This window comes from Tubulanus polymorphus, chromosome 12, assembly GCF_964204645.1.
Source record: "Tubulanus polymorphus chromosome 12, tnTubPoly1.2, whole genome shotgun sequence".
Lineage (NCBI taxonomy): Eukaryota > Metazoa > Nemertea > Palaeonemertea > Tubulaniformes > Tubulanidae > Tubulanus > Tubulanus polymorphus.
This window is the reverse complement of record NC_134036.1, coordinates 8,245,957-8,273,814: the sequence shown is the minus strand read 5'-3', so window position 1 is coordinate 8,273,814 and position 27,858 is coordinate 8,245,957. Positions and strand designations below refer to the sequence as shown.

Below are 27,858 nucleotides of genomic sequence, written 5' to 3'. Positions count from 1 at the left end.
GACTATAGGCGATATGATGATGATAAATCCCCGCAATTTGAAAATGTTTTTTAAAACTAAGAATTCATTTAATCGACGAATTAAAATGACTCGGCGTTTCGAACTCCCGCTAGAGAGAACCGCGTCAGGTGTGTGAGTGTTGATGTCCGAATCGGGATGGTTCGAGGCTTCGGACTCGCAACCGGCAGCAAACGTAATTTATATCGTTTCTATCTTAACTTACCGATTTGACATCCGGGTCCGTTCCATCCGGCATCACACTCAGCGTTGTCCGGACATGTTAGTTCAACCCCAGGAGTCTGCGTTACTGGTGCCTGACCGGGATTACAGTGTTTCGCCCACTTGATGTTGTTACAACTACTTCCGTAACAAGTTGTGGCTAAAAAAAAAATAGATTAAAAATTATCGGATAAACAAACCGTATCAGAATACATTTACCAACAAACTATGAAAAACTTTTCGATAGTTCGGGGTTTTAGTGAACTCATAAATGTATTGCAAACACCAGACGTTAAATATCTTATCAACGCCCTTAAAAAAACTGATCGTCCACATTACACATGTGTTCAGAACTTCACAAGAGATAATTCGAATTGAAAAGTGAAATACAAGCACCATACATGAACATGATCACCACACTCTCTACAATGGAACCTTGTTGATAGAAATCTTGCAGGTTAAAGTGAAATTGACAAACGAGCTTCGTATTATGATCTTATGAATCTGTTCGCTGGATGATATGCTGGTCATCATCTCAAATTACGGATTTCGTCTTAGACAGAATCGTATAATTAACAAGGTTCAAATCCACTGTCATAAAGTCGACAAGCAACGCGACGCCTACCGACGCAACTGGGTTTATCGCCGATTAGCGGCAACTAGCGGCCAGTTGCTCCTCAATCGGTTCGACATCAGCCGGCTTGCGACGGCAACGCGACGCCTACCGACGCCTACCGACTCGTCGCAAGCCGTATCCGGCTAGTTGCCCATGTTCTACTCCGGCCTACGGTAGGCGGGCAGTTGCTTTCGATCGCAGCCGATATAAGCTCATCTGCGACGCGACGGAACTGAGCGCAGGGGTTCCAGCTGATGAGAAACCGCATATACATAGTACAAATTATCACCGCTAGTTAGCGTCATTCGTAATTAATCATAAACTTTCAAATCCAAGTAGTTCAAAACGTAAACCAAACCTTCAGCACTGCAGAGGACTGGACCGTAGATCTAGAAACGAAATTGGTAGAATTATGGTCTGAGCGGCCATCTTTATAGATGTCGCTAGCACGTTGTATTCAAAACAGAATCAGAAAGATCAAAGTCTTAAAGAAATAGCTTTTCCAATAGAAATATATTTCCTAATAGTTCAAATTTATTCTCAAAATGCTTATCACGTGACCATTTGAGCCGACATAAGCATGGAAGCAACTGGGAGGATCTCATATCCCGCTAGTCGGCCTCATTTGCTGCGAATCGGAGCGCAGTCGACATAAGCTGAGCTTCGATCGCGGTTGCTGTCAGTTGCGTCGGTAGGAATCGGTAGGCGTCGGGTTGCTTGTCGACATAAGCCAGCCTTAATGGTAAAAGTATGCAGCAGGGGTGCCTGTGGCTAGATAGTGACCGCTGTAAACTAAGCCGCGATCAGACGGAGACGATTTGCCCTTGGCCAAATTGGCACGGATCAGGCTCGAGCCAAATTTGGCCGTGCCCAATTAGAGAGCCCGTTCAAACGCAATTCACTTACTCGATACTAAACAATGCTCAAACAAAGCGAAGTGGGTCAGTTGCAATATAAAATCAATCTCGAAGCAGTAAGCTCTAGATCGTTCGTGTAGTGTATTTGTAATTGTTGACAGCACCAGTAAGTGCTGCCATCTGTATTGGTAAGAAAGCATTAAAAATAGAGCCGAGTTGGTTACCGCGTACGCTGATATCCGTCTTATGTCTACTCTTTTGGATCTAATGGACGACTCTACAGTTCGGGACCCAAGTCCGATATACGTCGAAAATAGTACGAAATTAATGCGCAAAGAAATAACAGATGCGTGTGTTGTAGATTGGGGAGTCTCCGGATAGACATATGGGCAGGTTAACAAAAGACAGAGAGACAGTTACGTCTCCAGGTTGACAGTAGACAGAAACAGTCAGGTCTCCGGTTAGACAAATCATCAGAAGACAGAGACACAGTCAGGTCTCCAGGTAGACAGGTGGACAGGAGACAGTCGGGTCTCCGATTAGACAGGTCAACAGAAGACAAAAAGACAGTCAAGTCTCCGGGTAGACAGATGGGCAGGAGACAGAGACAGTCGGGTCTCCGGTTAGTCAGGTCAACAGAAGACAGAAACACAGTCAGTTCACCAGGTAGACAGGTGGACAGGAGACAGTCCGGTCTCCAGTGGACACGAGACGGTCACACATTAGGTCTCTGCGAGTGGGCAGATAGACATTCGGTAACGGATGGGTAATAAGCGATATACCAATAACTCTCTTGTACTGCGCGATCTTTCCATGGCCTCATATATAATATATATCATAACCACGTTAACTAAGTTTTTTAATGCGTGAACGATATCATCAACTGCTATCATGTCCAAGGGCAGCGCATTACATAAACAAGGAAAAGCGTATTTGTATCAACAGATCGTGTACCGGTACAGGTTTCCTGGCTTGGAGGGGGCAGTTTGGCCCCAGACATTCTTTTAGACATTCTTAAAAAGCGCCCTTAGCTCAGATTTTGGGATGACGACGTCCAAGGATTAATAAAATAGATTTGCCCGGGGCCAGTTGCACAGTGGTGGTTTGACACCAAAAGTGGTCTTGATTCGTAAGACTTGTGTCGAGTTGTTTGATTGGCTAGTGAACTAAGATGGTCTAAGACTGATCTTAAGTGTAAGCCGTGACTGTGCAACCGGCCCCTATATTGCGATGAACAAAAAATGAAGTGAGATATACATGCCTACATAATTCCCAAGGACGGCAACAGAGTAAAACGAGCCGATTAAAACCCGATAAATGAATGTTGGCGCACAACATATATCTATTACAATAACGGCAGGATGAATACATAGTTCTGTTCAGGCCAGTTCTGTATCATCATCAGAACCAGTGCTAGGTTACGTCCGGAAACTATATTCTGAATTAGTTCATACCGCGAATGATCTTTGAAGACACACGCGATTATTGATATAATGATTAAGTGAAACCTGACGTACCGGGTAGACGTTTTTATTTGTTAATAATAAAGATTTTCTTCAAATTTCCTTTGAGACCAATTTGTTTGTGTTTGAGATCGTCATGTGGTTGTAGTCCTCAAAATCGATTACAAGTCGGCAAACAATATTGGCCTTTGAGATTTGTTTTCTAAAAACCTCTGAAAATCGGTGGCAGGCGCAAGCAAAAGACATGAATAAAAATAATTTGAAACGATACCAAGAATTACAACAACATAATTTTATTGTAATATGATTTTGAAAACATTTTGTACCTGTCGATTGTTCGACAGTTTCATAGACCTATACGTATCGGCCCCACTCCACGCGGTTGCACCACCGCGCGGGATTTACGCGAGTAATTAGAAAAGTGGGGTTTCATACCAGAGGGCGAGAGGGCGAGACACCACTCATCACCACAAGTAATTTTTTTTCCTAATAAATGGGGGAGAATGAACACCAACTAGAAAACAATAATGTCAATAAAAATCAATATTATTGTCAATATTGTAAAAAATACATCGATACATCTCATAAAACACGACATGAAAAAACTGTAAATCATATAAAAAATGTAATAGATTTTGAAACTCCAGAAAATTCTAATGAAAGAAAAGAACGATTAGAAAATATGAATGTGGATGAAATAAAATGTGAAGTTTGTAATGAATTTATAGTAAAAAGGAATTATAATAGACATCTCGAATCACAAAAACATTATAAAAATTTAAATAAAAATGTTTTAGGATTAGAATATTTTGATAATAAACCTCAACAAGTAAAAGAATCAACTTCAAAAACTAAATCCATTTCAAATAAACCTTACATGGAAAATGTTAGAAATTATATTGATTCACTAGAAATAAAAGATACAATTGAAATCTTAGAAACATTACATAGTAAAATTGGTCCTGCAGCTATTATATTTAGATTTTTTAAAGGTACAACAATAGAAGATTATAGTACATTTAATGAAATAATAGAAAAATTACTAGATTTGATAACAGATGTTGAATATCCAAAAATTAGTATCTCTGGGAAAGTAAGTTTTATAAAGTCAGAAGAAAAAATGAATTATAATATTCAAACACACTCTGAAGAAATAATTTCAAAAACACAAATAAAAGAGAAGTTAGAAAAAATATTAAATGAATTTAAACGTCATATTGAAGAAAGATATTTTGAGGGTTCTGGCTTAACATTGAATGAAATTATATATTTAGATTTAAATGTTTATAATACAAAAAGGAATAAAACATCAAAAAGTAATAAAATGTTTAAAAATGATTCAAACTTTACAACAGAAAAGGATATTAAAGCATCATCTTATATTAAATTACCATTTACAACAAAAGCAGTAATAAATGTTCAAAATGAAGATAATAAATGTTTTCTATGGTCAATTATTAGTTGTTTACACCAAACAGAAGATATGACGCATAGTTTTAGAATAACAAATTACCGGAAATATGAAACATTATATAAAATTGATCAATATCCAGTAACTATAAAAATGATTCCTAAAATAGAAAAAATTAATAATTTAAAAATAAATGTATTTGAATTAATGCAATTACCAAAGACAAAAGGTGAAAATATTAAAGATTATACATTGGAAGCTTTATATTTAACAGAATATTATGATGATGAAAATGCTATAGATTTGTTATATTACAAAAAAGATGAAAATGAACATTATATGTGGTTAAAACAAATTGATTTATTCTTTAGAACAACAGAAAGTGATCATCATCGTAAAATTTATCTATGTAGAAAATGTTTATCTAAATTTATGACTGAGAATACATTATTAAAACATAAAGAATTATGTGATAATAAAGATTTTTGTAAATTAATAATGCCAACAGAAAAAGATTATAAATTGAAATTTACTAATCATAAATTTAAGAATATTGTTCCATTTGTAATTTATGGGGATTTTGAATCGTTGAATAAAGAATTAACTGATCAAGATAGAAAAGAAATATATAACAAAAAGCAATTATTAAAATCAATGGATAAAGGAAATGAATTAAATGAAGACACAATACAAGACCCACCAATTATAAATACAATTAAAAAAGTTCATCAAAGAGCTGCTGCTTATGGAATTTATATAAAATCAAATTATCCCGAATTATATGAAAGTCAATATATTTCTTTTAGAGGTGAAAATGTAGTTAATGATTTTTGTGATAAAATGATTGAATTAGAAAGTGATTTTGCAAAATTATTAAACAAAAATAAAAGAATAGTTATAACAAAAGAAGATGAAATTGATTTTAATTATGCAACTCATTGTTGTTACTGTGAAAAACGTTTTTATTCATTTGATAAAAAAGTTAGAGATCATAATCATTTAAATTCAAAATATCGTGGAGCTGCTCATGAAGATTGCAATTTACAAGCTAAAAAAGTAAATTTCGTACCAATATTATTTCATAATTTATCAGGATATGATACCCATCTATTTATAAAACAATTATCAGGAAAATTGGGCGCAATTAATCAAGAAATAGAAGAATATAATGCTATGAATGGTGTAAATGTAAGAAAATATGATTTTAAACTATTAGCTAAAACATCTGAAAATTATATTTCATTTCAATTTGGTTGCATTAGATTTTTAGATTCTTATAGATTTCTAGCAAGTTCATTAGATAATTTATCAAAAAGTTTAGTTGATAATGATTTTGTTATAACTCGATATTATTATCCAAATGACCAAGATTTTAAATTATTGAGATATAAAGGTGCAATTCCTTATTCATTTTATAAAACACACAATGATTTTAATGTAACAGAATTATTAAAAGATCAATTTTATGATAAATTAAAAGAGGAGTATGTGAAAGACGAAGTTTTTGATAGAACATTAAATATTTGGAACCATTTTAAGATGAAAAATCATGGCGAATTAGTTGATTTATATTTAAAATCAGATGTTATGATATTGGCAGATATATTTGAAAAGTTTAGAGAAGTTAATCTAAACCATTTTAATGTTGACCCTTGTTATTGTTATTCAAGTCCTGGTTTAACCTGGCAATGTGGTTTAAAATATACAAATGTAGAATTAGATTTATTAAAAGAACCAGATATGGTTTTATTATTTGAAAAATCAATTAGAGGTGGAATTAGTGGTGTTATGGGAGATAGGTATTTTAAAGCAAATGATGAATATAAATTATTATATATTGACGCCAATAATTTATATGGTTGGGCAATGATGCAACCTCAACCATATAAAAATTTTATATTAACAGAAGTTGAAAGTGATGATAAAACTGATTGGGAAAGCGCAATTGCGAGTTTAAAAGATGAAGCACCAATTGGTTATTTCTTTGTAGTTGATTTAGAATATCCTGAAAATATAAAGTTTAAAACAAGAAACTTACCTTATTGCCCAGAACATTTAACTGTAGATGATAGTTATTTAAGTGAATACCAGAAGAAAATAAAACCAAAAGATCATGTTTTTACAGAAAAATTAATACTTACTCAAAATAATAAATATAATTATATTGTTCATTATAGAATGTTAAAATTTTATCTAAAACAAGGAATGAAATTAAAGAAAGTACATAGATATATTGAATTTAATCAATCGAAGTGGTTAGAAAAATATATAGATTTCAATACTCAACAGAGAACCATATCAAAAACTGATTTCGAAAAAGATTTTTTTAAATTGATGAACAATAGTTTTTATGGAAAAACTTGTGAAAATATTAGAAATAGAAATGATATTGAATTAGTAAATAATTCTGAAAGATTAAGACATTTACAATCAAGTCCTAGACATTTAGGAAATAAAAGATTTGAAGATTATTTAACAGCAGTAAAATTAAAAAGAACGTCAATGAAATTTAATAAACCCATTTTCATTGGTTCAACAGTTTTAGAAATATCAAAATTATTAATGTATGATTTTTATTACAATGTATTACAACCATTGTTTGGGGAAAAACATATAGAAATTCTATACTTCGATTCTGTAACAGCTGACACCCCAATATTATTAAAATACAATAACCAAATATTAATTAGAAGAATTTCAGAAATTATTCCTAATCAAAATAAATCTTATATTTCATATGGTGAAAAAGAACTAATACAAATAAATGGTTTAATGGATGTTTGGACAAGAAATGGATGGAAAAAATTAAAGAATATTATTAGACATAAAACAAATAAGAAAATCTATAGAGTTAGAACTAAATTAGGGTTTGTAGATGTTACTGAAGACCACAGTTTAATTAAACGAAATGGTGATGAAATAAAACCAACTGATATAAAAATTGGAGATGAATTATTACATAAAAGATTTTTCCCAAGAATGAATCATATGTCATTTGATGAAATAATTGGTAATATTTATAATATAGAACCTGAAACATTAGAAGAAAAAGAATATTTTATCAAAGGATTTTTCATGGGTGATGGTTCAGCAGGTGTGTATAAATATGTTTGGGGTAATAAATATTGTTGGTATTTATGCAATCAAGACTTAAAATTATTAGAAAGAATTAAGAAATTCTGTGAAGAAGTTTATTCACATAAAACATTTAGAATCATGGATGTTATGAAATCATCAGCAGTTTATAGAATACTTGTAAATAATCCTAAAGATTTTGCTATAGAATATAATGATGAATTCTATATTCATGCAATAGTGAAAAGTAATACTTCAACAAAAGAAAAGATAGTTCCAGATTATGTATTAAATGCAAAAAATAATTTAAGAAAATGGTTCTTCATTGGGTTCTACGCAGCCGATGGTACTAAAAAATTTACAAAGGATAAAAAGATAACCTTTGCACAGAAAGGAAAAGTGGCTATATCAGGATTAAATATATTATTCTGTTCATTAGGATTTAATATGAATATAGAATTAATTAAATCTAAACCAAATTGTTTTAATTTAAGGCATGTAGAAAAAGAATTAACAGAAGAAGTTAAAGATTTATTTGAAATATATAACCCAACTGACTATGTTTATGATTTATCAACAGATGATGGAACATTCAATTCTGGGTTCCCATTAATCCAAAAAAATACTGACAGTTACATACTAAAAATCAAGACAAATGATATAACAAAAGACTTAAAAACATTGAAACATTATTTCGACTTTAGCAATTACCCCAAAGATCATGAATTGTTTAGTAATGATAATAAAAAGATTCCTGGTAAATTTAAAGATGAATTAGGAGGTGATGAAATGATTGAATTTGTTGGGATAAGAAGTAAAATGTATAGTTACAGAACAAAAGATCATGAAGCTAAAAAGTTAAAAGGAATAACAAAACATGTGGTTGATAAACATATAGAATTTCAAGATTATATAAAGTGTTTATATAACTCAATTGTAATGAAACACAAGATGAATTGTTTAAGATCAGAAGATCATGAGATGTACATTAATGAAGTTGAAAAAACTACTTTAAATCCATTTGATGATAAAAGGCATATTTCAGATGATGGTATAAAAACATTACCTTATGGCCATTAAAACATAAAATCAATATCATCATACTCGAAATCACTATTAGCTTCTTCATTTTCATTTAATTGTTCAGGTTCTTCTTCCATTCCATTTTTCTCATTTAAATAAAGTTCTATCTTGTTCCACATTTCATCTCGCTCTCTTTGTTTCTTTTTGTTTGTTAATTCATCAAATGGAATTATAATATCTAGGTTTAAATAATTTACAATCTTATTTAAAAAGAATTCATAATTTATTGAATCTGTTATTCTATTTTCCAAATGATACATTAATATTTGTTTGAATATTTTTTTTATATTTTTCATATCTTCTTCTGTTAATTTAGGTTTTTCATAATAATCGTTAAATAATAAATATAAATACATTTTCTTTTGTTTTGTGTTAAATGTTGGTGGAATAATGGTTTTTATAATATCTTTTTTAGTTATTTCACCATTTTTATTTTCTATTATTTTCATTTTTTCAAGCCATTGCATATATTCTGGTGTATGATCTTCTATAGAAAATATTTTAAAAATTTCATCAAGATAATTTAATTTTGGATCTATAAGAAAATTTCTAGTTTTTTCTTCATCCCATAAATTCTTTTGCCATCCACAATCAACACAAAATAACACAGTACCTTCTTGCCTTAAGGTCGCATAACTACATTGTGGGCATTTTTGTTTATAATTTCTTGGTAATAGATCTTCATTAAGCTCTTGGTATTTTCTTACGTTTTCTTTATGTTTTATTGTTCTATTATGTAGATTTGAATTACTTGTTGTAATAATCAATTTACAATATTTACAATAATATGTTTTTCTTGTTAATTCATTATATTGTTTTTCTAACTTTTCAACTGTTTCTTCATTATCTGGTAACGTTTTCTCATATTTTATTTTTTCTAATAAATTATTTTTTCTTTCATTGAATTCAGTTTCAAATTTATTAGAAATTTTATCTATATGTGCTTTACGAAATTGATGATTCTCCCAATCTTCTATATTTTCAGGGTTATATTTTATTCGACAAGGCTCACAGAAATGATCTTTTATATTATCCTTATCATAGAATAAGAAAGGTCTTTTCCAAATGATTTCAGGTTCAACTTCAACAGAATTATTATCAACATTAGCTGTTGCACCATTAATTCTACACTTCTCTAAATGTTTTTTGAAATAATTTCTAGAGAATGTTTTATTACAATTTGGACAGTTTATTTTAGGGGGTTTATAATTTTCATTATGTTTTTTCATATGTCGAGCCATATTACTTTTTCTTAGAAGTTCACCACAAATTTCGCATGCTATCTTCTCATCCATTTATTAAGGAAAAATTTTATTAAAATTAATTTTTAGTGATGAGCGGTAATTTTTTTATGTTATAAATAATGGTAGAACTAAAAGAATACAGAATATTTGTTGATTCTAGAAGACTTACAAATTATAAATCTCATAATTTACTAGTACAATTAGATAGAGAATTTAAGAATTGTGTAGATTTAAAATTAGTTAATATAAGTTTATGTAATTCTTTTTATAATATAACGGGTAAAACTATTGATCATCAATTGTTTATAGTTCAGGAAAAAAATAAAAGGTATCATTTATATCTAAAACCAGGGTTATATAATTTAGATACATTGTCACAAGAAATTAATAGAAAAGCCTGGCACAAATTAGGTAGTAATTCCGGGTTTAGTATTAGATTTTTAAAAAGTGATAGTTCTGATAAAATAAGGATTAGGTTAACTCGTAGTGAAAAATATCAATTTTTAGTTAAAAAACCTATAGCTAAACTGTTAGGAATTACACCAGATAAACTTTATTCAAATGTTGATGCTACACCAAACTTGATACCTTACACACATTTTTATATTTATTGCAATTTAATTGATCCTACAAAAACATTCGAAGCAACTAAAGATATAACTTGTAATTCTGGTTTACTAAACATTTTACCATTGAAGAATGTTAAAGAATTTGGAACGCAAATAAATTATAATTTAACAGAATGTGATTTCAAACCATGCATTTCTCGTTTTAATAATTTTAGATTAGAAATTAGAAATCATAATGGATACTTAATTGATTTAAATAATTTCCCTGTAATTTATGAATTAGTTATAAGATGTAGAGAGTAATTTTTTTCACTATATAAATGAATATAACTGTTGGACAGAGTATATGTTTTGGGTTTGATTTTAAACATAGTAAAGAAATGAGAATTAAACTAAATGATGTCATTACTGATATAAAAAGTAAATCATTTAACAATGCATCAATGATTGATAAAGAAAAGTATAATATAGAAAAAGTAATTGATTTAATTAAATCACCATTAGAATATTATGAATTAAATGAAGATGGAATTATTGAAGATATTAAAAACATATTATCCAAAATATATGATAATCATAAAACTAGTAATGAAATAAATGTTGAATTAATCATAAATAAGTTAACTAAATATTTTGATGATAGTAATTTTTTTGATAAATAAATGAGTGATAATAAGTGGATAATAACTGGATTATATAATGGTGCATTACTATCAGTTGGAACTGTTGGTTATTCAATGGTATTAAAAAAAGTATTCAAAATGGGAAGTGTTAATGTTGATAGATTTGATATAAATGATATTTTAAAGTTAACGTTAGCAGTTACTTTATCTAATTTAACAATTGATTATTTGGAAAAACAAAAATATATTCCTCCCATATAAATGCGTAATTTTTTTGCTAAATAAATGGCTTCTGCAATTATAACTATTATAGGATCGGCAATTGTTAACGCTTTAGCATTTACTGGTGGTGGTTATTTATTTAAACATATTGATAAAAATAGTTCATTAGGAGAACAAAGAAGACATAACTTAGCGTTAGAGAAATACAATAAAGCTGCAGAAGAATATAGAGAAAAGAGACAAAACTATATGGATTACATCAATAAAGAATTATATGATCAGAAGATTTCACATAGAGATTTTCAATCAGTTGATGATGCAATGAGTTTATATAACGCGGTAACCAATAAAGAAAAATTACATCTATACAAACCTAAATTATCAGATTATTATACCCCAAGTAAAGAACAACAGAAATATGAAATAATTTGGATTTTAGGTGGAACAGTTATTGTTATATTTGTTGCTTATAAGTTTACTAATTAGTAATTTTTTTTCTAAATAAATGGAAGATAAAGTTGATAGTATTGATATTATTCCTCATGATATAAATAAAACTAAATTAAAAACATATTTAGAAAAACAAATATTAGAATTTGAAAGTGACTTAAAGATAAAAAAGAAAAAATATTTAAAAAGTAAAATTATATATTATTTGATTATAAGTGGTTCGGTTACAATTAGTTCTGTAATAACATTTTTAGCAATATTCAGTCCATTAACACCTTTAGCTATATCAATTGGTGTATTAGGATTAAGTTCAAGTGTTTTAACTGGTATAAGTTCAAAATTAAATATAAAAAGTAATAAAGAAAAAATTAAAACTAATATAAAAGAAATTAATAAATTAAAGAACACACTAGATTATATAATAAGTTTAAATGGTCATATAACAGTTGAAGAACAAGATAAATTATTAAAAGAATTAATAAATTATTAATTTTTTAATTATATAAATGGTAGATAGTTTTCCAAAAGCTTTCCAATATAATAAATCAATTAAATATAATATTCCAGCAATAGATTTTAATAAAGATATTACATATAGAAATGAAGTTTTAGATTCATTAACTAATTTATATATTTATGTTACTGAAACTAATAATTTTAATGCAAAGATGGAAAATATATTTCATGTATATTTAATTAATTTTAAAAAATTGAAAGATGAAAAACAATGGTTATTAAAATCTAATATGAAGTATTGGCAGAATCAATTAAATTTTGCTGTTTATTGTGCAACAACAGGTTGTGGAATTAGTTGGAATGATCATTTGAATAATTCTAAATATAAACTAATTCAAAGTTTATTTAGATTTCATACATACTTTCAAATCAGAATAATATTAAATGAATTAGAGTGCGCTTTACCAGGATCTAGATATTTTAAAGAATTAGATAATAATATTAATTTATCAAAGTTTTATAAAATTTGCAATGAATTTAATATAGATATAAATAATTCTGATTTTAGAACAAAAATTGGAACAATAAGATAACTTCCATGCCCTAGAAAGATTGCAGAATATTGTGCACTTCCCATACCATCTAATAGTTTTTATAATATCTATAATAATAAATTAGGTTATGGTAAAATAGAAACAAAGGATTTAGAAACATTAAATTTCAATAAATTACCAAAATTTTATGATAATTTAAAACAAGAAAACAATAATGGTTGGGTTTATTTTATTTTAGAAAATAGTGAAGGTTTTACTAAATCAGGTATAGAAAGAATAAATCAATCTATTAGAATTTATTTGATATGTATTCTAGGATCACAAGTTGAAACAAGATCACCGATAATTGGAAATTTGAATACATCATTTGATACACAGAAACAATTCAAAGTATTATTTGAAGATTCCATACATGATGATAAAAATAGATCGATTCCAGAAAACATTATAAGATATCAAAATTATTTAGATAAATCTCATGTAAGACTTAATTATTGTATAGGCCCTAATCTATTAATTATTTCTAATGATTTAGTATTAAAGATGGGAAACATAATTGGTTATAATAATCTAATTAAAACTGCAACAATAAATAATTCATTTGGATTAAATGATATAAATAAAAAGATTATTACTGCTCCAAAATTAATGGAAGGTGATAAAAATAAAAAACACATTCAATCAACTGAAACTAAAACTAAGAATATTAAATTAAATAATGATTCTAAAATAAAAGATTACAATACATCAGAAAATAATAGAACTGATAAAATTCAACATGATATAATTAAAACTGATAATGATAATAAATCCCATGAAAATACTAAATTAGCTATAACTTGTATAGGAATTGTAATCGGAGGAATATTATATTTTAAATTTTAATTTTTTTATTATATAAATGGATGTAGAAGGTGTAGAAGATATTGGAATGGATCCTTTTGATGAACCTGGTATAACTGATGAACAACCACCTGATTTTGATGAAACAAGTTTTAATGATGGTAATGAAACAGCATATAATTCTAATTTAACTACACCTCAATATATTGACAAAGCACGTTCAAAGATAAGTATTGAAAATGAAGTACCAGAAATAACAGAAAAAGAATACAATTATAATGAAATTATTCATGAATTTAAACCAATATTAAAAAGATCTGGTTTCAATATAACAAATAAAGGTATGAATTATTTAGTAAAAGATTTAAAATATTTAAATGGTGATTATTATTGGAAATTGAAAGGCGACTATTATTTTAAGATTTTAAATCTTAAAAGTGGTGATAAAATAATAACAAAATCAACTTTTAATTTATTTAAACCAGATAGAATTAAGAAAATCATTGATGATGTTATAACCGATGTTACACAAGAAGAAAGAGATTATAATTTAAAAGAATTTAAACAAAGAAATGCTAAATTTTTTGATATAATTAATGCAAATTTAAGACAAAAAAAAATTCCTAAAGAAGTTATTAATTCCAAAACTAGTAAACCTAATTCAAGAGAAGTTCAAACTGAAAAACTTTTACCAAATGGATTACTTGATGCAACATATCAAGAATTAGAAGATTTAGATATATTTTCTGATAAAGCAATTAGAGAAATTATTAGTATAAAACTAGCATCTGATAAAATTGCATATAATAAAAGTATAAGAGATCAAAAAATTACGTATTTGGAAAAAGAATTAACTGATAAAAATAAAGAAATAGAACAATTAAAGTCTGATTTAGATCATCAAGTAATTGATGAAATAGAATATAGGCAAAAAGAATTACGTTTAGAAAAAGAAATTAGTAATTTAAAAGATAATTTAGAAGTACAGAAAGAAGAAATTAAATTATTGTTAAAATCATATGATTATAATATTAATAGATTAAAAGTTATTTTTAAAGATTTGTTGATAAAACCAGATTCTGAAATATCATTAAAAGACAGAATAAGATTATTATTTAAATTAGAAGGTATAACAATTCTTTCAATTGTAACAGCTGTAACTATGTTATTTACAACAATTGGTTTAGCTATTTCAAATTCATTAAAATCTACTCCTACTCCCAATAAACCAGATAAACCTCCAGGTAATAATTCTATACAAGATAAAGTAAAGGATGGTTTAAAGAAATTAGCAAAATATTTATGGGAACTATCAAAGAAATCTGCTGCAGCTTTACCAGGAGTTATTGCTTCAATTGTTGGTTTTATATTGAAATCTGCAGGAAACATTATTAACTTTGCTGCTGAACATATTATTTTATTTTTAATTACAGTTGTAAGTGCTATTATTTTTGGTTTAGTAAATATGATATCAAAAATATCAAGTGAACCATGATATCAAAAAATAAATAATTAATTTTTTTGTTAAATAAATGAGTGGGAGTTATATAAGTCCTTCTAAGATTTCTAGAATATCTAATGCTATTAAAGCAGAAAGATCACATCATATAATTACTCACAACCCTTCAAATATTAATCCCGATGAAACTTTATACGTTAGAATTCCTAGATTAACACAAAATACTTTTTATGTTCCAAATAGTATTTATTTATCAGCTGATATAAAAGTAATCGGTAATAATAATAATTATGTTGTTGATAATGTTGGGAGATATTTGATTAAAAAGTTAACAATAAAGATTGGTCCAGAAACAGTTTTCTCATTAGATGATTATAATTTATTTATGCATTATAAAGATTTATGGTTAACTAAAGAAAATAGAAATAATATGATATTTCAAGGAATTCAATCAGAAAACCAAAATAAATTAAGATCAGAAGCTAATAGCGCAATATTAACAAATGATGTAGATAGATTGATAAAAAGTATATATGGAAGCAAATATAAAATTCCATTAGACTTTGAATTGATAAATAATAATGCACCTTTATATAAATACGCAATTCAAGAAGATATTATATTTGAGATAACATTTGCTCCTGTAAATGAAATTGTATTATCTAGCGTTAATAAAGATATGAGTTATAAATTATCGAATATATGTTTAGAATATGATACAGTAACTGATGAAAATATTTCAAGTATAATTCAAACTCAATACAATCAAGGGTTTTCATTATTATATGATTATATTGATAAATTTAAAACTGTAACTATTAATGCAAATGATGAAATAATTAATGAGAATATTAACTTCCCAAGAAGATCTATTAAAGGTATATTAATATTTTTTACCATTGGAACATATACTAATGGTGCAATAAATGTTGACAATTATTATAATCCTGAAATAACAAAAGTAGAAATAACTATCGAAGGAATAGCAAATAAAATATTTTGTCAAGGAATGAGAATGATAGATCAATGGGTAGAAATTAAAAAACATTTTATGAATGAAAAAGTAAAATCATTTGAAAATTGTAACATTAATCAAATTGATTATTATACCGGTAATAAATATGCATTATGGTTAGATTTTAGAACAACTGAAGATAATTCATTACATGGTTCTGGGAAAAAACTACAAAATACAAAAGATGGAATACAATTATTCATAACAAAGAAAAAAGGAATCAAAAATTTTAAAATGCACATTTATATTATATCTGACGCGCAATTAAATATTGTAAATTCACAATTAGATAGTATTCAATATTAGAAATATAAAGTTAAAATTAAGGATATATAAATGAGTGGTAAAAAAACTCCTAATACTAAAGAACAATATTTAAGAAATTTATATTACAACCCTGAGAGTTCGGTTGCTTATTCTTCTACTAAAAATATATGGCGTAAAGTAAAACAAGATAAATTAGATAAGATAATCCCACAAAATTTAGTTAAATATAAAGATATAAATGAATTTATGTTAGAACAACCAACATATACAACACATAAAAAAATTGTTAGAAAATATAAAACTCGTAAAACTATGGTAAGTTATGTAGATCAACAGTGGCAAGGAGATTTAATTGATATGAAAAATGTTAAGAAAGATAATGATGATTATTGGTGGTTATTGAATATAATTGATATTTTTAGTCGTTATGTATGGAGCTTCCCACTTTATAGAAAAGATGCTGCACAAACATCACATGTTTTAAGAAAATTTCTTTCGGATGATAAACTAAAACCAGAAAAAATACAATTTGATGATGGAAAAGAATTTGATAATTCACTTGTTCATGAACTCTTAGATAATCATAATATTAAATATTTTTCAACAAAATCAGATAAAAAAGCAGCAGTTGTTGAACGATTTAATAGAACATTAAGAACAAGAATGTGGAAATATTTTACAGCAAATAATACTTTTAAATGGATTGATGTTTTACCAAAATTGATAGAAGGATATAATAATTCTTATCATTCTTCTATTGGAATGAAACCTATTGATGCTAGAAAATCTGAAAATGCTGAAATTGTTTGGAATAATTTATATGGAGCATTTCTTATAGATGATTTTGGTGAACCTAAATTTAAAGTTGGTCAAAATGTTAGAATTTCTAAGTATAAAAAGATATTTGACAAAGGATACGATCGAAATTTTACTAGAGAAATATATAAAATAAAAAAGGTAATAACAACAAAACCATATGTCTATTAATTAGAAGATTTAGATGGTGAAGAAGTTGATGGTTACTTTTATGAAGAAGAATTAAGTTTAACTACTGAAAATCTAGAACAAGAATATAAAATTGAAAAAGTATTAAAAACAAAAACTATTAAAAGAAAAAAATATTCTTTAGTAAAATGGGTTGGATGGCCAGATAAATTCAATGAATGGATATTATCAAGTAAAATTAAAAATATATAAATGAATAAGGAATTATTCATATTTGAGCCTCATAATATGTTAATTTCTGGTGTAACAAATTGTGGAAAAACTTATTTTATATTAAATTTATTAGAAACTGTTTACAAAAACTATTTTGATAATATAGTATTATTTTGTCCAACATATGAATTTAATCAAACTTATGATAGAAATATTACTAGAAATAATAAATTTATTATATTAGATCCTAAAACAGTAAAAGAAAATTTAGATAATTGTATAAAAATAGCAATTGATATTTATAAAGGATCAAATACATTATTTATCATAGATGATTGTGCAAATTTACATGATTCAAAAGTTAGAGAAAGTGAGTTATGTTATTTAGCTTTCTCTGGGAGACATTTTGGGATAACAACTTGGGTTTTAAATCAAAAATATAATTCAATTGTTAAAGACTTTAGAGAAAACATTAGATTTCTAGTTTTATTCAACAATGCAGATAGAAAATCAATGAAAAATGCACTTGAGGAAAATGATATTATTCCACATGATTTACATAATGAATATATGGATAAGTTGAAAAATATTAAAAGATCAAAATTACTATTTAGATTACAACACCCATTTAAATATGAATTTATTTAAATTCAACTAGCTTGTTAATCTAATTGAATTCTAGTTACATTCTAGTTGAATTCTAGTTGTTAGTAGTTGAAACAAAAATCAACTAGATTTAACAATATTTCAACTAGCTTGTTAATCTAGTTGAATTCTAGTTACATTCTAGTTAAATTCTAGTTGCAACATCACACAATTAATTTTTTTGTTATATAAATGGTAGGTGAAAAGAAAATAAAATCTAAAAATGGTGATGTTCCAATTGAAAAAACTTTAGATGATTTAGGAATAACAGAAACAAAATTAATTCCAGATGATGGTGCTTTAAATAATGTTACAACAAATAATAATTATGAATATTATCTTTATTGTAAACATCAATTAGAAATATTAATAGCATCTGGAAAATGTAAAAATTTTGTCAGTAAAAATTTAACTTATAATGAATTAGACACAATGAAATCAGATGAAATTATTAGATTATTTAAGATTTATGAAGCCGCGAGAACAGCTAGAATTAATGACGCGATATCAGAAAATGTAGTAAAAGGTTATAGTAAATTATGTAATTATATACTACCAATTGAAGATGAAAATAGATTATATTTCGATTTAAAAAATGATTATTTAGTTATGACTGAATTAAATAAATGGATTGGATATTTATCATTTCAATTAGGTGGATTTATGACATTATTATCAACTGGAGTTATAACATTTTCAAATATTGAAAGTAAAAATATTTCTATAATAAATGAGCGAAGTGAAAAAAGTGAAGGAATTAACTGTGAAGAAAAAACCGAGAACTCAGAAACAAATTGAATGGTCTCGGCAATTAGGAATTAAATCACAAGAATATAAAAAAGCTGTAAAAGAAAAAATAAGTAATAGAAATGTTAATAAAAATGGTGAAAATATTGTTATTTCTACTCCTTCTGATAATAGAATATTTGATAAATATTTATATTTTACAGTTGGATTTGTAATTGTATTCATTTTGATTGGGTGTAATTGGTATAAGAAATCAAATAAAATTCATGATATTAGTAATTCTGAAACAACTGCTATCAAAAATGAAAATACTTCTGAAATTCCAAAATTGATAATAAAAAAAATGGATTAATATTTTAGAAAAAAAGCAAAAAAAAATAATTGAATATCTCACTACTTTTGTCTATCTATGCGGAGCAATTAAATTGTCCAGATAAGTCATTTCGGATTCTAGATATTCATTATATTTATTAATTTATTTTGTTTTTATTTGAATATTTGAATTTGAATTTGTTAATCAATTAACATAGTAATTGATTACTAATTTGATTAAAAATTATATCATAATTAAGTTGAAAATACATAATTCATTTTTCAGTTTTCATTCTTACATTCTTTTCATTCGGAATAATTTATAATTTCAAATTTCACATATTTTTTTAGCACCAACAACATTTACTTAGGTGTTTTAGCTAAGTATATAAGGCAATTCATTCAACCACTGGAGTGCCGCCGGGCTTGGCTTGCAGGGGCATTTCGAAAATGCACCTTTGTCCACCCTCCGTGGTTCTCCTTCAGTTTCGACTTTCGATCCTCCTTTCGGGGGTAAGGGGTTGATAGGAAATGCATTAGGCGCCTTTAATATAATGTGTTTCCTGTCAACCATTGAAGGAGAATTGGTGAGGTGTGGGTCACAGGGGTGTAAGTAGAAATGCTTGGGGATAGGTATCTCGTGGCGCCTCTCAATAACGGGATGCTTATCCCCTAAAAACTCTGTGAGTCAAGTCGGGTGGTTTTGCTAAAACTTACCGTAAAAACATTGAAATATTCCTTTTAATCACGAGAGAATGATGACTATCCTCCTATCGTCACGGCCGAGCTAATTTAAATAAACCTCGTTTTCAGAAACCAATGAAAACGCAGTAATTCAATACCAGCTAACTGGTTTGTGTGTGTTGTATGTACTACGTGCTTATTATATAACAACAACGTTGTGCAACACCTGTTTGATTGATCAATATTCAAATGAAGCACTCTCTTATAATAACATGTAACAGATGTACTGTATGATTGTAGTTGTTTATAAAACGACTAAGGTCATTTTGGATTCTAGATATTCATTATTTTTATTTTTTATTTAATCAACAATTTCTAAATCATGATGACCGTCTTCATTTTTCCCATGATATATTATTTTAAATCCTATTAAATCTTTCAATTCCTCCATACTCAATGAAACCCATTTATCGGGTAAAAACACTTTAAATTCTCGTGATGTACTAACATTACAGTAGCTTAAATTAGCTGATACTTTCTCTCCATATTTAGTTTTTATCTTTTCTAATTTCAATATCTTATGTTCAATTTCTTTTGTAACATCAACTAACTTTTTTATTTCAAATTGTTTTTTTGCTGGTTTTATTCTGTTATTTATTGTTGCTAAGAATGCTTTTCTATCTCCCATTTATTAGGAAAAAAAATTACTTGTGGTGATGAGTGGTGTCTCGCCCTCTCGCCCTCTGGTATGAAACCCCACTTTTCTAATTACTTACGCGAAGCAGCAGAACACAAACATGGTCACTCTCTCAATTTTCAATGATAGAAATCGTGTGTGCATTTCAATTATTTCGGCTGTTAGTGTTTTAATGCACAATATAAGTTGATGATGTGATATGGCCATGTTAATTAATGATAATTCCGCAGTGAAGCTAGTCACGAACGGTGTCCATTGAGTGTACAGCTGCCAAAAACACTGAAATGTGCGTAGTTGCGTAACTATTTGCAGTGAATTGCAGACGAAACATGAAGCCTTAACGGCCGTTTAAAAAAAAAATTATACCAATCGCAATTGTAAAATAAAAATGAGATAGAACCTAAGTTAAAATTCTGGCCATTTCTAAAATGTTATTACTAATTTTTAGTCAGTGCGGAACATTTAGTTTTCCAACAATAGTGAGGGGTGGTAGGTAGTCACGCAATTCAAGTCATCATTTATTACACGTTACTTCCGTGTTGTTGAAAATCTCGTGAGTCCTGGACCAAACCCCAATGAACAATGTTTGGTGTTGGCCACAAATGCACACAGGTCACACTACACTACCCATTACACACTCCAGTACCCACAGCTTTCATATATCCATCCAAATATTTAGTGTCTTTCTTCCTGGATACACTATACAGTGCAAAAGTAAAGGAATGCTCACATCGACAGTTCACGACGTATTGCATATAGTGTCTACCTGCCGACCACAATTACAGATAAACAGCCGATTTACTCAGTTGACTTTAAGCATAACGCTCTATTTCGACGTATATCGGACTTGAGCCCAGTTCGGAATCGAATTAATACATCGAATTTATACGATATAAATATATATCAAATCAATGCTGAATCAAATATTAGCTCGTGGGAAGACTTTTGGACTGTTTTTTTCTTTTGTATTGTCGGAAAATATCGTATATCGTTCGAGTGAAGATCCTTCTTTGCAGGGATTCGAACCTGATGGCATCGCGACACTCTGCCACGTTCCTCCCTCGCAGGTATTTGAACCTGATGGCATCGCCTGACTCTGTCGCGTTCCTCCCTATCTATCTAAGTCTATTCATTTTATTTGTCTGGGGTCGAGTTTGTTTTAAGATATTTCTCTCAATCTTTTTGAACGCACACCTCAATTTGGTTAATGTTTTCAAGTGATATATGGCCATATTGCCGTACCAAATACCATGGAACTATAAGCGAATAGTCTCTGAGTTGGAGTGGGCGTCGGCGTTCTATGTAAAATGGCCCGACCAACAGTCGAAAGTACAGCTAAACATTGAATTCCTTCCGTGGCCCTGAGCGTGAGAACGCGTGGTAAACCAAAGTGTTTCCTAAAATGGAATGCGCCACGGAAAACTGATACACCAATAGATAAATGAATTTTCTTTGCCGTCTCTCCGTTTAATTTCCACAAGAATTTCATTCACGATAAATGATTAATACGAACTCAAATCCAGTTTTATTTACCCACGGCAGGCTGGATTAGCCATTTTTCATACTTGGGAAATTTTCGGCATGATTTATCCGACCTGGTCACTTAATAACACCATTGATAAAATACTTTAATAAAATCCACTTTGAAAGCCGGTTTCGTAATGTTGTTTGTGAAGACGTGCGCACGCAATTAAGAATGAAAGTGTCGGTTCTGAAAAGCACACGAAAGCACACTTGGGCGACGTTGAATTCATGAAAATGGCAAAAAATTGGGATAACCCGATAAATACAATTCACGGTACGCACCTCGTATCATGTATGAACTTCTTTCAAATATTTCGATAAAATAAAGATTGCACAAAATGAAGAGGCCTTTTCATTTTCGATGAATTCAGCGATTCAGTAAAACTCACGATAAGCTACTTATGACGACATTTTCATTCTAAACTCAATAATTTCAACGATTTAGCAAAATGATAACTAGTTACTAATAGCGACCCTCTCATTCTCAATAACTTCAACGATTCAGTATAATTACGATCAGTTATTCAATAATACAAAGACCTTTCCATTCTCAATAACTTCAACACAATCCTCAAATCTTAATTACCTCAATTTCGCAACTTAACGTTCCACTGATCACTGGAGCACTTGTTTTTCTATCAAAAATCATAGCGTTCTTTAAGACTCTTTCGTTGGCGATTAAAAAAAAACTAAAACCTGATCCTTCATTTTTGTGGTTTAATCATTTAACCAGAAAGAAACTTTCCATGATGGGTTTCGGTATTGACTTTGAACTTGAAAAGTGAATCTGCGTTGATGCGGTGCATTTTCTATCCATACTTTCAAGGTAAAACGTCAGTATTTATACTTACCATGACCACTCGACACAGTCTGCTCTCGGCACAATCGCCAAGAACCCACGACATAGGCCAAGTAGATTTGGCCATGCAGTACATGGGGTACAAGCTTCACATCCATGATTCAACACACAGTGTTTTGAAGCTGTTCACAGACTGCTCCTCACGGCCAACTGCTAGCTGTACCATGAGGGCCTATAGCTAGTCTAACGATTGACCAAGTGGAACAGGAAAACAATATTCACCAGCGGAAATTAGACAGTTACGCAACATTAATAATGGGAATTTTGGACTTGACAATTTTGATCCCGTGAGACAATGACATAATACAACTTCAGCATGAACTGCGATTCGGGACAGTAACTATATCAGAAGCTTCTATACATAAGTTTTTCTAATTTTAGGGCAGTGCATATTAAACCAGGCCGGCCGGTGACTGTTGAAATCAAGTTCATCAACTGAATGTGGCTTTCAATTGTTTTATGATATGATACATCTTTTAATGTAAAGCAATTCAGGCCTAAGCGTAATACTAAGTATAAACAATATCAAAATCATCAGTGTTGCAAACTAAACACTGATAATCGGGCGATTGCTAACGTAAGGGCATAAAATGAGTTCAATTGATGACACTTTTAACCATCTTTAATTACTTAAAAATAGTTTTGATGGGTTCCTCTATTGACGAAACCCATCAAAAAATCAAAGAAACAAAATGAACAACACACATTTTATGTATTACAACTGAACGTACCTTTTACGCGGATTGAACCAAAATATACGACTAAAACCAAAACTAGCACTAGTAAGACTTCGGTGGCCATCGGATTCGAATACGAGTTCACTTCCTAAGTCGGTAAATGAGTATCCAGTTAACTAGTAGACAATAGTCTCCCTACGGTCTATACGGCTTTAGAACGATGAACTGAGAAAGTTTATTGTCCAATTCGTAATATAAGTCTTCTGCATAAATAAGAATAAGAAGTAAGTTGCTAAATATGTTCCGCAATGTTCCGGAATGTCTATTTACAAGTACCCCGGGTTTCCCGCCACCCGCGCGCGGGCACGAGAGCCTGTCGAGTTCGTGTTTTCAAACAATCCAATAGATACGAGGTAAAACGGTAAAAACAAACAGAAATGCCAATTCGTTCGGTTCAATTTGATTCAATTTGAATACATCGTTCTCTTACACTGCTGGACGCGCGCTCTCGTCGGAATGTGATCGTAAAATGGTAACTTTCATAGTAAAAGCAGACAAACAAAAACGGAATAAACTTCCTCTTTCAAACCTAACTGTGTTGCGAATATGTGTAAAAATATCTAGTTTAGTAAATCTATTCGATTCTAGTTTTTGGCTTCCTGAATCAGAGCGCATAATATTATCTTCGGCAGTTGGGTATGTTTTCAGTTTCACCAGGCGCCATTATGGGGCATGTACCACAGTGTGCCGCAGCATCGTTGAACAGATTTAAACATATTATTTCTGTTGCACTTAAACCCCAAGTGCGATTTACTTATCAGGGTTTCTGCTGCTTTCGCAGAAACCCTATAGTAATTCTGCTGATTATCATTATTATTATCATTATTATTATTATTATCAGGGTTTCTGCTGCCTCGGCAGAAAAACTATTGGATTCCTGCTGATTATTATTTAAACATATTTTCCACTGAGTTTCGTCACATAAAAATCATCTTCTTTTAGATTTGACTACTAAAAACTTTGAAACGAAATGTTAAACTCTGGTAATAATATAACAGTCTCTTGCTGCGCGTAGTTTCTATGGGTGTGCTGTGCTTCCTATTTTAAACTTGAAGTTACTTAAAGATAACACCGGTGGAAATAGCAATCATCAATCATGGCGCGCATACTGGCGCGAATTTGAAAGTTTGTGACGTCATTTCATAATGAAATAAAGAAGGAAGGCTCCGAAAATATCCAAATCACAGGTTACTGTGAATAACTGGGGTTCTTCCGTTCACAAGTTAGAAATGTACTTCCTTGTTTGTGAAGTAAGCTTATTCATACTGTTATTAAAAGCAGTTCCTTTTAAACATTCTATAATAGTAATAGTCTCGTTCGTGGATATCAATACTTCGTGGATTCAACCGCGGTTTATTTATGTTCATGTCAAAGAAGAACAAAGTCAGTTGAAAATACCTACCCACTGCACCGATAAAGAATGATTGCTTGCCAGAGAGAGACCAGTGACAGCCAGTATAGTAATGGGGAGTGATGGTACCGTTTGTGACGACGCCGTCAACGTCACGTTATTAAATCTATCATCCTGGTATGAATTCATTAAATAATTAAATATTTTAGATATTCTGTCTAAAACTATTAATTAAGTAATTGTGTAGAGAGTTGAAGGAAAACTATTCTTTTTTAACTTCACGGAATGAACTTATTGTATAGCTCGAAGTTGTGTATTCTAATACTATATTCTTTGACTGATAAATGAATGTGTATTTTGTATTTGCAACCGCTTCCTCAGGCCTCAGGCGAAAAATTTATACCTTGTCTATAGATAGCTCGTGAGAACTGACTCTTCTTTTAGTAAATTCCCGCCTGCATAAATAACTATATTATCAGATATTGAATAATTTTTCATGGCACAATTTGTTTTAAATAATCTGTACGTTCTTAAAAGAGGATTACTAGAAGAGCCATTTATATGAGCTAACTAACCATTCTTTAGAATTTTGGTTCTTGATAATATGAGAGAGAGATATTCGATTAATATACAAAGAGCCTTGGTTTTCCAAGATCGGTTTGGCTAACAAATAGGCGACAAGTATCATAAGGGTGATGCGGGTGGATTAATTATTACCTGCATCGCATCGACATCAGGCAATCGAAAACGGACGCGTACAAAAAAACTGTGTCTGGTCTGCGCAGAGCGAAAACATAATATGCCCGGTATCTCCGCGCGAAACATACGCCAGACGATGCAAATGCGAACGAATGTACGAAGATGAAAAACGCGGTTTCGGGACTACAGAGCTGCCCAATTTGCTCGAAGCTCGTCACGAGTTTGGATATTCACCTGCCCTGACTAGGCTAGGGGCGCACGCTAGTAGCCCAGTAGTAGATGTTTGATTAAGTTCATAAAAGAAAACAGTACGGAATGGCTTCTTACATAATGTTCTTTCTTGGCAAAACATATACATCAACGGAAGAAGCGATCGACATCCCAGGAATGAAGGAAAGTGTGGGTAGAGTTCACTTAGCCCAATCACCAATCTACCAAAAGTTTGCATACGTGTGAAGGGTTTGCAGGAGGAGGTACAAGAGAGGAAATGACCTCAAGAGGCACATAAGTAAGATACAGTGTACAAGTACCCTCTCGCACATCGTAAGTTTGTATCAGTTTGAACATAATTATTATCAGGCTAATAGTCGTTTCCAACGAAAGAAACATTAAAAAGGACAAGACAAGGGACATAACTATTTTTTGCGAAATATGCAGGATTGCTCTCGTGCGAAGAAGTCGCTAGGGTTATATAAGCAGGGGCAATAGTGACAACCGGTCATTTTATAACTTAGCATAGGTACATAACGGACAAACAAGGATGCTGATTATAATGCTTATGAAGGTATGACCATACAGCGGGATTGGGCTAACTGTCGTGCACTCCAATTAGGGAAATACACGATTGTTCGTGCAGAAAATAACATTGCCCTCGATCTACAGGACGCGAGTCACTGCTGCGTGGGCGACCATTCGTTACGCAGATGTTTTGTTTAACACTTCTGCGTGGAACTGCAACGTCGCTCGAAATCATTCGTAGTGATTCTACGGGCTGAAATGTTGCCGATGATTGCGCGAACAGACGAGCAAGCGAGGGTTTTCTGTACGATTTTTCATCGGACCCAACTGGGCGTAATGTTAGGAATTCATGTAAAAATTTCAGGGCTAAAGTGGCAAAGGGAAGTTATCACTTAACGGCGGATTCTATGAGCAGGTGTGAGTCAAATAATTCATCCTGTATTATGATAGAAATTTCATTACAGTACCTCTAAAAAATTTTATTACAGTACCTCTAAATTTTTACAGTTCGTTCGTTCGAAAATCTTCTTTCTCTAAAAAGCTGGGTATAGTACATATATGCAGTGGTTTATCGTATTATTCTTAGCGCCTTCTTAGAGTACGCCACGGATACAAACATGGAAGATCGTCTTCGCAATGTTATCTGACGCTTCGATTCCACCACAGCAACAACCGCAACAGGCACCAGCTACAGGGCGACCTAATCACCGTTTATAATGAAAATGCCATTATCCGTTCTCGTTCGCGCCTCTTGTGCCCCCCCCCCCTACTAATCGTACCTCGTGTCTCGTATCCAAAAACTCAGAAAAAAATGAAAATAATTAAGAAGTGCTGCCCGAAAGGACTGGAAGACGCGAACAATTGTCGATTCCTTCCGAAAAAATCATGGAAAGATTGTTTGCGTCGTCACCGATGCGGCAAGAATGATCGGAAGGACCAAAATAGGAACCACCAAATCTTCTCTGTACCGCGAAGGAGGCACCATTGCCATGGGCAAGTAGAGACACAGATCCGCCCAACACAAACACCGACCGCAGCATGACCTCAAGGAGGAGGCAACATAGTCGCCATATATTACACAACTGCGTAACTAAAACATAGTCGAAATCCTTCGTAGTGATGCAAGGTAAGCTTGGACATTACCGTCGTTCTACCAGTGCATGCATGGAGAGCGCGAGACTTTTCCGTCAGCTACAATGGAAAATTACCGCCTCAAGAAACGCATCATTCAACAAACTACCAATAACGTGCCTCGACATAAAAAACGTCGGTCTGCAATGG

At 30.4% G+C, this 27,858-nt stretch overlaps 1 protein-coding gene across 1 annotated transcript in view; it reads right to left on the bottom strand.

Annotated features, from left to right (window-relative positions):
- Positions 1-24,230, bottom strand: part of LOC141914245 (uncharacterized) — a 35,468-nt gene extending 11,238 nt beyond the window's left edge. Inside the window, exons 1-2 of the mRNA XM_074805512.1 lie at positions 23,784-24,230; positions 224-379 (exon numbers count right to left, since the gene is read on the bottom strand). Of these exons, the coding sequence (XP_074661613.1) occupies positions 224-379; positions 23,784-23,853 (226 nt within the window). The 5' untranslated portion in view covers positions 23,854-24,230. The remainder of the gene's footprint in view (positions 1-223; positions 380-23,783) is intronic.
- Positions 24,231-27,858: the final 3,628 nt, after the last annotated feature.